The sequence below is a fragment of the Letharia lupina genome, assembly GCF_014066315.1.
Source record: "Letharia lupina isolate WasteWater1 chromosome Unknown contig_17, whole genome shotgun sequence".
Classification (NCBI taxonomy): domain Eukaryota; kingdom Fungi; phylum Ascomycota; class Lecanoromycetes; order Lecanorales; family Parmeliaceae; genus Letharia; species Letharia lupina.
This window is the reverse complement of record NW_023502986.1, coordinates 1,340,316-1,354,156: the sequence shown is the minus strand read 5'-3', so window position 1 is coordinate 1,354,156 and position 13,841 is coordinate 1,340,316. Positions and strand designations below refer to the sequence as shown.

The window sequence follows — 13,841 nt, the reverse complement described above, 5'->3', positions numbered from 1 at the left end:
GAGTCTTACCCAAGACACTCTGCATCCAACAGGCGCAACGACTGACCCGTTTGCAAATTGAGCATAGGAGACGTGACTGAACCCCTCGCTTGCATTTCTGGATCGAAGGCTAGAGGCGAAAGGCTGTGTGTAGCCATCACGCGCACTTTCATCAATGAAGTGAGGTATCGAACGGTGGCCATAGTTGGGAGAAGTTGTCTGTGTATGCAGCTTGGCAAGCGAGTCAAAACTTTCTTAGGGCGTAATGATGCAGAGTGGGAAAAGTGCAAACCAAGGGGCAGTACTTCCATTTACAAGCTTGACGGATTTTAAGATTGTGGTGCCATTTCGGTGTTGTAGTTCCGGTTTCCTTTCTTTGTGGCATGTTATCTTCTCACTTATCTATCTTTTGCAATCTGTCAAGCTACTCCCGTCATCTTCCTCGGAGTATGGGGCGAATTACATTTTCATACCCCAAACTATGGGATTCTTACAAATTCATACCCCATCTTACATTTTCATACCCCAATGGGGTATGAATTTGTAAGATACCATTGACAGGGGTATGATTTTGTAAGTTGCCATCTATAGGGCGGGTTGGTGTTAGGAATTATTCCTCCGGGGGCCCTGCGGGGCTCCTTAGGGGTGTCTGCAGCGTGAAGTGTAAACACCCCTATTTAACCCTTTAGCGGTAACTCGGGTTACTAACAATTGGGGTAGATAGCCTAAAACACCCTAAAATACCCTTCTAATGATTTATAGGTATAGGGATGTTGTGTTAGCAACTCAGCTAAAAAAGCTTGGTCCCGGGGGTGTCTGCGCTTGACAGCCAGACACTCCTATTTGGACCTAAATAGGGCCCCGTAGGGACGTCGCAGGGCCCCGTGAGGGCTGCTGCTAACATGTTAATGGTATCTTACATTTTCATACCCCAAGAAATGGTAACTTACAAATTCATACCCCAAAGACTGGCAACTTACAAATTCATACCCCTTTTTTTTGGTGAGGGGTATGAAAATGTAAGATGGGGTATGAATTTGTAAGAATCCCATAGTTTGGGGTATGAATTTGTAATTTGCCCTCGGAGTATGTCATCAACCAGTGTTTGGTCGACACGAACGGGTCCAATAATGATTTCTCGAAGCCACCAACGAACTAGAAGCTAGCGAACCTTTCCGCTGTGATATTGCAAACACTTGCGTAAGGCACTTAGCCGTCGTGGATAGGTAGGGATGTCAAGATCTGACTCGACGGTACTCCATAGAGCCTCCCTGCAATTATAACCTTTGGAGCTTTGTGAAGATTCGATCGATCAGAACGAGGGAGGCTGGAATACGCCCATTGGTTGGAACATGCTCCCAGCCTTGTAGGGCTAGCCACCTACTATCTGGTAGGCTTCACAGCCATTCTTCTTCTCTATAATAACAACAACTCTCACCCAATACCATTGTGTATGAATTTCACGTACGGACACCCAAAGCTAAAGTACGATACCGTACCGTACCTTACCTCCGGAACAAAACCGTACCTAGCGCCCGCTTCATCTTCCTTCCTTCCTTCCTTCCTTCCTTCCTTCCTTCCTTCCTTCCTTCCCTCCCTCTTATGCCACCATACGCCAAATACTGATGCGCGAACCCCCTGCGCGTAGAACATTTCCAAGACGATGAGCGCATCTCCAAGCACCCACCGAGCGGGAAAGCGAGGAGGTACAGGCTTCGGATCGGGACCGCGTACGAGTTCCAGCAGCAGCGTCTTGAAGACGTGGGCATTTCGTGTGTGCCATGTTGTAGCGAGGCCAGGAAAGGGCGTTCTGACGATTGGGGATTTGATATTTTGAGAGCGCGTCGGAGATAGGTATGTCAAGGCAAGGGGGTGAGTAGAATTTGGTGAATTTGGGTTGCGTATGTATTTGATTAAGAACGAGTCGATTGTGAATTCATCTATGTACATGAGCACCATTACGGTAATATGTCCGTTTCTTATATATATCCAAGACACATCGTCCTTCGCATGCATACGGATTATGTTTCCAACGATACCTACCACGAATGCCGACGTTGCTATACCAAAGAGCTCGTTTTCGTCAAAAAACCCCTAGAAAACAGAAAAAATTCCGCCACCCAAGAATATAACCAAAAGCCAAGTTCCCAAGCGTAAGCAGATTTTTATTTCACGGCCCCTTCCGCCCTGGGTCCTCCCAAACGCCCACTCCTTCGCACTGCTTCGGCACTCTACATCGAACTCTCAAGTTTTCGGGTACCGTTTTCCAGAGTACCTCTCTGACCTCGTTTGCAACCTCTTCGACGCTGTCAATGGCCCAGAGGACATCTAGATGCTCATACTCTTCTATAATCTTCGAATGCACGACTCGAACATGAGGCTCTCTACCCCTTTCGAATCGTCGGAGCAGCCGTCGGCCCTCGACCAGTTCGTCAGAGCCCGCGACCCAGAGGGCAAATGGTGGGACGCGCTCGTCGAACCAGGCTTTGCGGCCGCGATCGGGATGAGGTTGGTCCGGGTGGCTCTGACCGTCCAACATGCGTTCTGTTGAGTGTTCGGTGCTGTGGGCGTAATAATCGTCTTCTTCTTCATCCTCTTCATCTTCGATTTCTCCTTCTTCGCGAGTAGCGAGGATGCATTTCTGGCTCGCGAAGCATTCACGACCAAGCCACCAGCGCATACTCTCTGCGCTCACGTACACAGGCGCAAATTGGAACATGCGGTTTCGAAGCCCCTGGTCCCAGCGATCGTCGGTCCAGTTGAAGAGGAAAGAGAAGACGCGGTAGCCTAGTGCGCCATAAAGGCGTCCTGGCAGAAACGAGTGCATTGTCATCATGAAAGGGATGAAGGAATGGATCCCGAACATAATGCGGAACATGCCTGGTGAGATTATCCGCATGAATTTCAGATACATTTTCCCAATCAAAGGCCCCGCATACACCGCCGGTGCAAGTGCACAGAAGACGCTAAGCTTCTCTCCCAGGTCCGGCCGCTGCTCCTTTGCTAATGCCACAAATGTTGCAGTCGTCCCTTGCGAGTGGCAGATCAGGCCTAACTTTGAGAATCCAGTCTCGAAAAGCACGCGTGACACAAGAGCGGGAAGATCCATGACGCCCATCTGTCGGATATTCCAATTCCACATTCTGGGGTCGGTGGTTTTAAGAAGTTGGTGCTGTGGATTGAACCCGCAGCGGTTGTTGCCGAGCCAGACGTCGTATCCGGATTTGCACAGATAGAAGGCTAGGGAGTCATCATCATTAGCGCAGTACGCGCCTGACGATTGAAGGAGACCGTGGATGAGGAGAATGGGGTATTTGCAAGTTCTCGACGAGTTTGTCGATGATGACGATGTAGCGCGGCTGTCATTGGAGCGGTCGTGGTCGAAAGCCTTGGGGAAGACGACAGGGGCACCATGGGCGCGCTGGGATGGAGAAGCGGGTCTGTATTCTTTCGGGTTGTATACATGGTCGAGCTGAATAATAAAGCCGTCCTCGGTCATGACCTCGTAGCTTTCCGCGTCCAGGCCTACCCTTCGCGCGTAGTACCCAAGATCGCAAACAAGGGGATCTGGGCCACCTTCTGTAGGCTCGAATTCCTCATCTCGCTGACCGGCCTCCTCTTCCTCGTTACCGTCTTCGGCATTCGAACTCCTCTTGCGCCGTCGTTTTATCTTCCACTCCCTTGCCTCCTCATCCCTGATATGTTGTCTCCTCCTTTCTTCTTCGTAGAACGGCCGTCGCGCGTCAGGATTGCGGAAGGCCAAACGTATTCCTATGTGCTGAAACATTAACGGTATACTGGTAAATGCTGATCCGAGGACAATGACGCCGAGAAAAGCAAGAGAAAGTATAGCTGACGAGACTCGGAAGCCGATGCACTGTATGTCTCGTAGTACGGATGGGGGCCCATATAGGGGTAATTCTGGAAATAGAGGATTCGTTCTCGAGGGAGGTACAGCGTTGCGTAGAGATGCGTCCGGTCTGGTGGACTGTGTAGACTCTGCTTGACTTGACTCTTCACCGGTTTCCTCGTGTTTTAGACGCGCTGGGTCATGCCTTTGGTGGTTAGACTTGGAGCTCTGGCCTTTGACCTGGTCTCTTAATCTATTCAGCTCCAATGCCTCCTTCAGTGGTACTGCCGGCAGTCTTGCACCATTCTCAGTCTCAATCACTGGATCTTGTGGGGTGATAAAGCGCGCCTCGACGGCCAGGGCGCCCCTGCTGTCCTCATCTTTGGCGTCATGTGCCTGGAGGGATAGCTTTTCGGATTGGTGTGTGAATTTGATGGCAGTGCTTGTCTTTGCCTCTGCGATCTCTTTTGCCATTTGGGACTCGAGATTAAGTCCGAGATTTCGGCCGAGGGAAACGATCAGGGGCACGGAGCAAGAGAGGGTGCTTAGCAGGGTATTCTTCGAACATGGGCTTGTATGAAGATGATAGCAGTCATCATTAGCTGTTCAATTGCATTTTTGAAAGGTGCTAATTGTTGCTTTTAAAAAACAATGGTGTGGTGGACGGTTATGCGCAATCTACGGCAACGATCTTCGCTATGGCAAAGTATGATGATGTCGCGCGCTAGTAAGGGCGGCGATGAACATGCTGCCTACTTTACTTTATGTTAGTTCCACTCTTACGAACTTGCTTTGACTCGGTAGGCTTTGTCCCCCCCCCCTTCCTTCCCTTTGCAACAGGGACAATGGGTGGAGGTTGATTTACTGATTCACTGATTTACTCGTAGGGCAGGGCAGACGCTAGGGGAATGGGATTCTAACCCCGCAAAGCTTATCTCCGAAAGTGAATGAACGAATGGTGGGTCGCTGCTGCTGCTGCTGCTGCGAGAGATCTACTTTGAACGACACCAGAGGCCAGCCTTTCACCCCAAAGATTCGATAAATAAAGATAAGATTCACAGAAACCCGATTGGTCCGTTATTCGCATCTGCGATTCAGGCTTAAGCGAATAATGATAATGATAATAGTAATAGGTGCCGGTACCTGATTCTATTCCCGACTCAATCGAACCTCGGCCCAATCATCGACAAATGGCATCTGGGCCGGGTGAGAACTTCGATACCCTCAGCTATCCCACACGAGTGGCTCTTGCCACTGAGCTGTCGTGAGATGGAACATCGGACGACGTATATGGACCACCGAAAAAGAAAGCGACGGAGAAGAGCTGACAGACCTCCCATCTCGGCATGCTTAACGCCAAGCGAACAAATCAAAGGCAACGTGGGCAAGATCTCCCGGGACCTCTACACTGAGCTGTTCCGCCATGAGCCCTTGCAGGAGCCCACCGTTGCACCTGCACCCCTTCACTACATTGCCATCGCGCCATGGACACCTTTGTCGCAAGATATCGTTGAAAATACGAGCTGGACGATACTGCCTGTTCGTGCGCAGGAGACCGGTGCGGAGAGAACAAATGGCCTAAGTCCATTGTCCCTACAATTTCCGGCAGCTTCATTGGCACTTCAGACTTTTGCGGAGGCACTGCAGGCCACCTCAGCAGAGAGAGGCAACTCCAAGGGAAAATCAGGTGTCGAGGTATGGATACTGGAGGTGGAACCTCTGAAGCTGGATACCATATACGTGACCGTTGATGGGAATGCCCTTGATAAACACGATGAAGTGCAGAAGAAGTTTGGAGGAGGCTTTCCTGGTTCTCAGACCAATGGGTATGCCAGCAAGAGCAAGGGAAAGGGCAAGGCCACACTACATGCTGGGGTCAATGGTGATGGAGGTCTGTCACAGATCAAAGATCAGGAAGACCGGCTGACCGCGGCTGTTCGCGAGGGTCTGGCATCATCACTGGTCGTGCGCCAGAATGATCTCCTGCCCCTGCCGTTGCCAGCTCATCCAATCACTCATGTTCCTTTACCGCCTGCGAAAATCACCTTTTGCGAACCTATCGCCCAAGGCCTCCTTTCGCACGAGACCAAGATCATCGTCAACCGCGTCTACTACAAGGACCCAGCAGACCGAGGTCGACCAAATCTAGCTGTGCGCAATGCTTTTCGTGCCATGACAGCAGACAATGGGAATGACACGTCAAATGAGCAATTCTTCTCTGCCACAGAAGACGGCGGTAACGAGAACGTCATGAACGTCGAAGGAGTGGAGTCTACTTCAGGTTCAGATAGTTCTAGCAAGGAATCTGGTAGTTCTTCAGATGACTCGATGGACAATATGATATCTATGAGCGCTCCGCGACTAGCAAGTCATGATTCTGGTGTACTAACTTCGAGGATAGCGGCTACGCCCAGGGCAGGAAGACCGATGACGAATGGCGTTAACACCCCAGGATCTGTCTTTTCAAACCTCACCGCGACCACAGCTAGGCAAGGTTCGATGGCAAAGGGTAGGTTTTGCAAAGCACAAGGTCTGACCGTCAGGATACCAGATGATTTACTACACCCCAAGCCAACTATAGACGAGGATGACGAGGCTCGCGTATTCGTTAATATCAAGACCCTATTGAAATTGCATTGTTTCTCCGGCGATTGGGTGAAAATGGAAACAGCATCCGCACCTGGTGATGGCCGCTCGGGAATATGGGGGATTCAGGCATTCGATCGTGACAGTGGACAGGACGATTTTAGACCCGTCAAAATTTACGGATTGTCTGATCTAGCTCCGGTCTCAGCACCTCGATATACTAAATCAGGCGCGCTTGAGAGAAGGTCAAGTGCGGCCACAGTCCAGACGCCGGATACTGCAGGCCTCGTTGCTTGGCTCTCGCCCGTCTTACTAGCAAACCTAGGCCAGCCGCTATTTGTGAGGTTGTCCCCTCTGCTCGCGGGACGAGCGGGGAACAGCGGTGCGAGAACTACAAACAATGCATCGAAGGTCAACAATGCTACGTCACCACCCGTTGCGAAAGAGATGACCATAGTTCGAGTATCCACACCCCTCTCGACTGAGCGAGCGTTGCAGAGCGGAATATTCGCCTCTCTAAAGCAGCATTTTGAGAACAAGCGACGCATTCTTCGCCAAGGGGATCTCATTGGTCTTCCCATAGATGCGGGAGCCAGTCGGTTGTTGGCTCATCCAGCCGGTGGTGCGGATGTTGATGCTGATGTGGAGGAATTGCTTGCCCTTTCTTTGGAAGACAAAGCATCGACATTTCACCGCTTGGAAGTCGCCTGGTTCAAGGTCGGGCAAATCGTTGGTCCAGAGCCGGAGCAGAATTGCCAAAGTCTGTCACCATTTAGCTGGGGTGGAGTTGCCTGTATTGAGCCCATGACTACTCGTATGAGACAAGCTGGAAGCGAGATAAGTAAGACACTATCAGCATTGGATCCGTCATGGAAGTACTACCTTGGCGTCCGGTCACCAATGAAGGCTTTAATTCCCTACAACCCCATAAGGCAATCTGTGGCTCCCACACCCAAACCGTACACTGCACCTCTGCAACGGCGCCTCCGTGAGCTGTTCGCTGCAGCTACCAGTCCTCGAGCTGTTCATCTCGGAATGGACCCGATGATCGTACTTCTCCACTCTACCCAGAGAAATATTGGCAAGGCCACACTGGCCTCAAATGCTGCCTCGGACCTTGGACTCCACGTCTTTGACATATCTGCATACGACCTCGTAGCGGAAGGTGGAAGTGGTGGTGATGTCAAGACAGAAGCTTTATTTAAAGCGAGAGTCGAACGGGCCCTAAGCTGCGGAGCTGACTGTACAGTCATTTTGGTACGACACGTAGAAGCCTTGACGGCAGATCGCATGGTGACCGCCATCAAGGACACAATTCCTGATGTCAGAGTGCTCATAGCCACTACCACCGAGATCGAGAATGTACCTGATGGTGTACGAAGCCTGTTCACGCACGAATTGGAGATAATGGCGCCAGACGAAGGTGAGAGGGAAGGTACTTTACGGAGCATCGTGGAAGACCGAGCGATCAGGCTTGGGCATGATGTTGACATGGCTTCCATCGCGGTGAAGACTGCTGCCCTCGTTGCGGGCAACTTAGTTGATATCGTCGACAGAGCCGTCGTAGCCAGGCAAGACCGTCTGGAGAAAGTCGTTACTAATAGCTCGTGCGTAGGAGAAGGCACGGACATACTTGTTCGAGATGTACTCGTATCCGGCGGAGAGAATGCGCGCTGCGTGACCAAAGGGGACTTTGACCTTGCTGTGGAGGCTGCCCGAAAGAATTTCGCTGATGCCATTGGAGCTCCCAAGATTCCCAACGTCAGCTGGGATGATGTTGGGGGTCTTACAAACGTCAAAGACGCTGTCATAGAGACCATTCAGTTGCCGCTTGAGCGACCAGAGCTCTTTGCCAAAGGCATGAAGAAGCGAAGTGGTATCCTCTTCTACGGTCCTCCTGGTACTGGAAAGACTCTTCTGGCAAAGGCCATCGCAACTGAGTTCTCCCTCAACTTCTTCTCCGTCAAAGGACCAGAGCTACTCAACATGTATATTGGTGAGTCTGAGGCGAACGTACGCCGTGTTTTCCGGCGAGCTAGAGATGCCAGACCATGCGTGGTCTTCTTCGATGAGCTCGACTCTGTGGCACCGAAAAGAGGCAATCAAGGTGATAGCGGTGGCGTCATGGATCGTATCGTCAGTCAGCTTCTCGCTGAGCTTGACGGCATGAGCGATGGTGAGGAAGGTGGCGGCGGCGTCTTCGTCATTGGTGCTACAAATCGGCCAGATCTGCTTGACCAAGCTCTGCTACGTCCAGGACGATTCGACAAGATGCTCTACCTTGGTGTCTCCGACACCCATGACAAGCAGCTCACTATTCTCGAAGCCTTGACTCGCAAATTCACAATGCATCCAGAGGCGTCTCTTCGGCGGGTGGCTGACTCATTGCCATTTACGTATACGGGTGCAGACCTTTACGCACTCTGCTCGGACGCTATGCTTAAAGCCATCACCAGGCAAGCATCAGCTGTCGATGCGAAAATCAGAGTGATGTCTGGTGCTCCAGTCACTACGGCTTACTTCTTCGATCATCTGGCTACAGACGAGGACATTGCTGTTATGGTTACTGAACAGGACTTTTTTGCTGCAAACGAGGAGTTGGTTGGTAGTGTAAGGTAAGGATACCTCCCTTTCAAAACATATGTCTCGATGCTTCGCTAAGATCCTCTTTCCAACAGCGCCAAAGAACTCGAACACTATCAACGTGTGCGCCACACTTTCGAAGGTCCCAACAACCCTCATAAAGCTCCGAACCTTACTGCTGCCTCCAGAATCCCAGCTCCTACAACGAATGATCACCTCCAGCCGCCAGCACCCAGCAAGCGTCCTAAGCCCATCAGCCGCACCGGTACCATTAGGCAATCGGATCCAAAAGGCAAGGGAAAGGGCAAAGCTACGCAATGGGATAGCGATGACGATGATGATGACGATGCTTATGTGACTAGTAATGACTTTGCAGGGACCCCTGAGCGAAAGCGGAGTGGAGTCAACGGCTTTGGAGACGTGGGAGGGAATGATGACGAGGAGATCTATGGGTGAAGGGGTCGAGGATGTAAAAATTCGGACTGTGGAGTGAGAGGATTGTATATATTTTTCTGGACGACTCGGCAGAAAAGCTATGCTTTTGCAGACACCTTTGCACATATTCTCTACTAAAAAAACATCCACTATTACTCACTTAGGTGAAAGCCTTCAAAGCTCTAAGGCGGGAATGGATCCGAGGTTTGTCATCAAATAGAACAGGCCAGAGGCCCTACCAAGTGGCCATATCTCGAAGTCAAGCCATCATGTCAACCTCAGAAGCCGGTGAGAAGCTGGAAACTCCCTCGACAGTGAAACTTGATTTTCCCTTTCTTGGAGAGTGTCCGCCAGTGGGTGCAACATTGTCACATATTCAGCATCTGAAGATGAACGTTTGACAAGAGCAGAAAGCCAGGACCTGCGAGGACAAGAACTTACATCAAGAGAGGAACACCGATACTTGGTCTGGGACGAACGAGGTCACGCACACCAGCAACGGGGTGATGTTTTCTTCTACGCAGTGCTGTTGACCAGTAGCAGTATCGCCCAAAGATCATCCCACAGAGTCCCGCCTTCGGTAGCAACACCGGTCAAGCACCACGCTGACAGCGTTGTGGGTGATTGGGTGCATCGTCAGCGGCAGGTTGATGTTGCTTTGGGAATCGGAGACATCTACATCTGTCCCACGACAAGCGAAAGCCCACATCGCAATGGCCTTGTTTCCGCATGCGGCGACGGTGAAGAGATTAGGTTATGGTGCGGATGCTGCGTTGGGACACGTCATATCCTGTTATCGCTGTCGTCGCACCTCTTCCTCTACATAGACGCACTTTCTGTGCAGAATTTTACGTGTTGGCATATCAAGAGCTTTTCTTGGCGATCGACATGATCTTATGCCAAGCCACATGAAAAAGAAACCGGACGATGGCAACCATGGTGTCTGCAAGGCCAGAAACCATGTCAAAACACCACCTCGGCAAGGCCAAGTCCCATGCCAAAACACGGCCCTTGCAAGGCCTTTCATATCACATTGCGATTTGCTGGATGTGTAGGTCAGCTTGATAACCACTCAGTCAGTGATTCTTTATTTGGAGACGCCAGAACCCTTGTCTGCATACGGGAAGGACGAAAGAGATTGGGCGTCATAACATTAAAAACAAGGTAGGCATGACTGGCAAACATGTTTGGAGGACCGCGATTGGTCACCTGAGTCTACTTAGGCAATATTTCTGTCGATCTCAAAGTCCTCTTTCTTCAACGCCTACGTCGGCAGCGTTCTTCCTCTTGGTTTCTCAATAGCGTCCAATCATACCTCTACCCAAACACGGTTGCGCTTGCTTGAGCAATCCTCACCAACCACAACTCCAGTAAATTTCAACATGCCAACAGTCCACTCATTGCCCAACACTTCGACTCACGGGACAGATCAGATCTACAGTCCCGCTGCTGCCCAAAGATTACCAACCCACGCTTCATCGCTACGGACCCCAACATCGCCACGCGCGAGCTTTGTGACCGACTCCCGGGCAAATATCAACTACACCGTACAATGCACCACGACCCACTCATCGAGGGCGAGACATTCACCGACGTCGACATCGTGTCTCCCTCGTTCGGCAAATCCGACATCACCTCCCGCGCTTCCAACGGATGCAGCGTACCAATTCGAGTTCCTCCAAACCTCCACCTTGAACATCGTTGCAAAGACTGGCAAAACAGCCAGAATGACCGAAACGCGCGTCTTCCGACTTCAAAACGAAGAATGGAGCATCTGGAACGTCGACGGCGATGGGGCCGTGATGGGGGAACTGGCGGAGTTGGCGCTGGGGCACGTGATTGAGCCGCCGATAGATTTCGGCCCGCACCAGTTCCAGGAGGCGCAGCTGAAAGCGGTGCAGCGGCGGTAGGTTGATGGGAAAGGGGCGACTAAGTATCTGGGCTTGCGCTTTATCATGATGTATGTGGCGACGTGGCGGATGCATCATCGAATTGAGCAGAGGGAGGGGAAGCTGATGGTGCAGGGGGGTCATTATGTTCCGGAGACTTGGGGGAGGAAGTTCGGAGAGGTTGCAGGAGAGGATGAGTGGGGGATGGGTGGTTGATTGGCGGGGGGGGGGTGCTTGCCTGATGCTGAGGAACTCGCTTATCTTCTAGAATTAGCAGAGTTTCCCTCAAAGTCCACCGGCCTTCAAAGAACTGGATGACAATCTTACCCTTTCGAACCACTCTACAACCACACGCTTAGGATTACGAACCATGCAGCCCAGTACAGTGCCATACTGCTTATATCCTATCTTCAGCGTTGCAAACCACGTTTGGAGGTTGAGCGAATGGCGCTTGATACGGGTTGGGTCCATATACTACGATATTTGGAGACTCTGGATAAGCTGGTAAGTCCGGTGCAGTTTCGTTTATGGTGCTTGGGCAATTGACGGGGAGCAGAAGGTGCGCGTACAGGTCAAATTAGTTTCTTTCAGCAAATACATCGCAGCAATTGATAGACCAGGAGCAAATACAGCGATGCCGGAGCAACTAAGATATCCAAAGCTGATCTGACTCTCGGATCCAAGCTATGTAGGTAACTGCGGCCTTTGAAAGAAGAAACTCTCTATATTCGATTTCCCCTATGCACAATGCTTCGTTCAATGTATGCTCCAAACATAGACAAAGCAGCGAACCCCATATCAAACGCGCAAGTATCTTCTCTTTGTATCCCACCTACCATCCCTAACAACCCTGAAGCACGCATAACAAACCCCGCACCCTCTCTGCCCCCCAAAAGCCCTACCAAACGCACACAGAACCACAGCACCTACGCCACCACGACGCAAATCCCATCCCCCCCACTTTCGAGCCACTATCCCTTTCGGAACTCCCATCCGAGTACGCGACCTGGACGCAGCAATTCGCCCCGACCCCCTTCGCCGCCGCCCTCGCCCGCACCATCTCGCACGAAATGCCCCCGCCCCCCACCATCACCCTCACCCGGTGCCTATGTCTGGGTATCGGGAACTTCGCCCAAGGCGCCGTATACCCCTTCGACGACGAAAGCGACCAGAGACGCTACCGGTCCCCGCACCAGCTCGTCTTCCTGGCATTCCTGCCGACGGTTCTAGGCGAGAGACACCGGATCCGCAAGCGCGAGGTGTACTTCCAAGATCCGGACTTCGGCGCCGTGGAGGTAGAATTCTTACAGCGACGTCTCGGCTACACCGTCTTGTCCGATCCGGGCGCGTATGCCAAGATGACGCCGTCGACGTTGTTGTTCGCGCCTTGCGTTCCGCACTGGGTGCGGGCGGGGGCGTTGGAGGTGGCGTTGCCGGCGTTGTATGTGAGTGTTGATGTCGGGAGGGATCTTGAGAGGATGGGGCCGGGGTATGAGTGTTCGTTGACGAGGGTGCCGTGCCGGGTGGGGAAGGGGATGTTTGGGAGGAGTGGATTAATGTGTGTAGTATGAGGTGGGTGAGGGGAGGAGTAGGAGTTTTAATGCTGCTAGGGTGGTTGAGGGATGAGGGGTGAGATGTCCAGGATTTTGGTGCATTTTTGTCTTCTGGCGGAATCTTGTGGTCACTATAGACAATTTGCTTTGCTCGTCGCTTTTATTCAAGATTTCTTCTAGTATGACTGCACATCTGTTTACCATAGCGAGCGAATCTCCTTAGTCGACCGGGTAGAGAACAGAACCAGACAATGGGTCACCACTGGAACGTACAGAAGCTGTTCGTTCGTGTCAAAATTTCTTGTAAAAGACCGGCCGACCCCTTCATTCTCCGCCCGAGTATCAATAAGCCTATAAAAGGAAAGAACACAGAGACGGCGAAGGGTTGCTAGAAGGCGACAATGCTGAGCTGGACAGGATGAGCGCGTCTCGGGCATTATGCGAGTCATGGTCCTGTGAGTAAGCGAATGCCATTTTTCAATAGTCCTTTCTGTACAAATCTGTCACGCACGTGTGTTGCCAAAGAGCGTCTGAGCTCGGCCCATATCGAGAACACTTACTCGCCCACGAGGATTTGTGCAAGAGGGATGGTAAATCCTACTACGGTGAAGACATCATTTCTTAGGAGCGCAATACTCAACTGACCTTCAAACGCTGCAAGATTACTTGCTCATTGCCCTCTGTTGGAATCTGCTGCAGCACCATATTGTATTGTAGCTACCCCTCATGGTGGTAACCAGATGATAAATTAGTATGGGCTTCACATGGTATATAAGTAGCCTACATACCTCTCCATAGCTAATCAAACCCTTCAACCTCTCATCAATTCCAACACCCTCTTTCTTTTCCAGCGTCAGCTCCATAAGTTGTGGTCTCATGACTTGATGGGTTTGAATCATACATAGATACATAGATAGATATATAAACACATACATACATACACACACATCAAAACAAGGCGATAAT

At 51.3% G+C, this 13,841-nt stretch overlaps 4 protein-coding genes across 4 annotated transcripts; 3 read left to right on the top strand and 1 right to left on the bottom strand.

Moving 5' to 3' along the window:
- Positions 1-1,413: 1,413 nt before the first annotated feature.
- HO133_003479 (uncharacterized protein) lies at positions 1,414-4,303 on the bottom strand (the record flags this gene model as incomplete). The annotated part of the gene is made up of 2 exons (XM_037294401.1): positions 1,414-2,073; positions 2,264-4,303. The coding sequence occupies 2 exons, from the start codon at positions 4,301-4,303 to the stop codon at positions 1,414-1,416; spliced, it is 2,700 nt and encodes an 899-aa protein (XP_037149782.1).
- A 795-nt stretch (positions 4,304-5,098) lies between these two features.
- Positions 5,099-9,454, top strand: HO133_003478 (uncharacterized protein; the record flags this gene model as incomplete). Its single annotated transcript, XM_037294400.1, has 2 exons — positions 5,099-9,030; positions 9,094-9,454. The coding sequence occupies 2 exons, from the start codon at positions 5,099-5,101 to the stop codon at positions 9,452-9,454; spliced, it is 4,293 nt and encodes a 1,430-aa protein (XP_037149781.1).
- Positions 9,455-10,815: 1,361 nt separating this feature from the next.
- Positions 10,816-11,343, top strand: HO133_003477 (uncharacterized protein; the record flags this gene model as incomplete). The annotated part of the gene is made up of 1 exon (XM_037294399.1): positions 10,816-11,343. The coding sequence occupies one exon, from the start codon at positions 10,816-10,818 to the stop codon at positions 11,341-11,343; it is 528 nt and encodes a 175-aa protein (XP_037149780.1).
- A 45-nt stretch (positions 11,344-11,388) lies between these two features.
- Positions 11,389-12,893, top strand: HO133_003476 (uncharacterized protein; the record flags this gene model as incomplete). The annotated part of the gene is made up of 2 exons (XM_037294398.1): positions 11,389-11,533; positions 12,238-12,893. The coding sequence occupies 2 exons, from the start codon at positions 11,389-11,391 to the stop codon at positions 12,891-12,893; spliced, it is 801 nt and encodes a 266-aa protein (XP_037149779.1).
- Between the last annotated feature and the right edge of the window lie 948 nt (positions 12,894-13,841).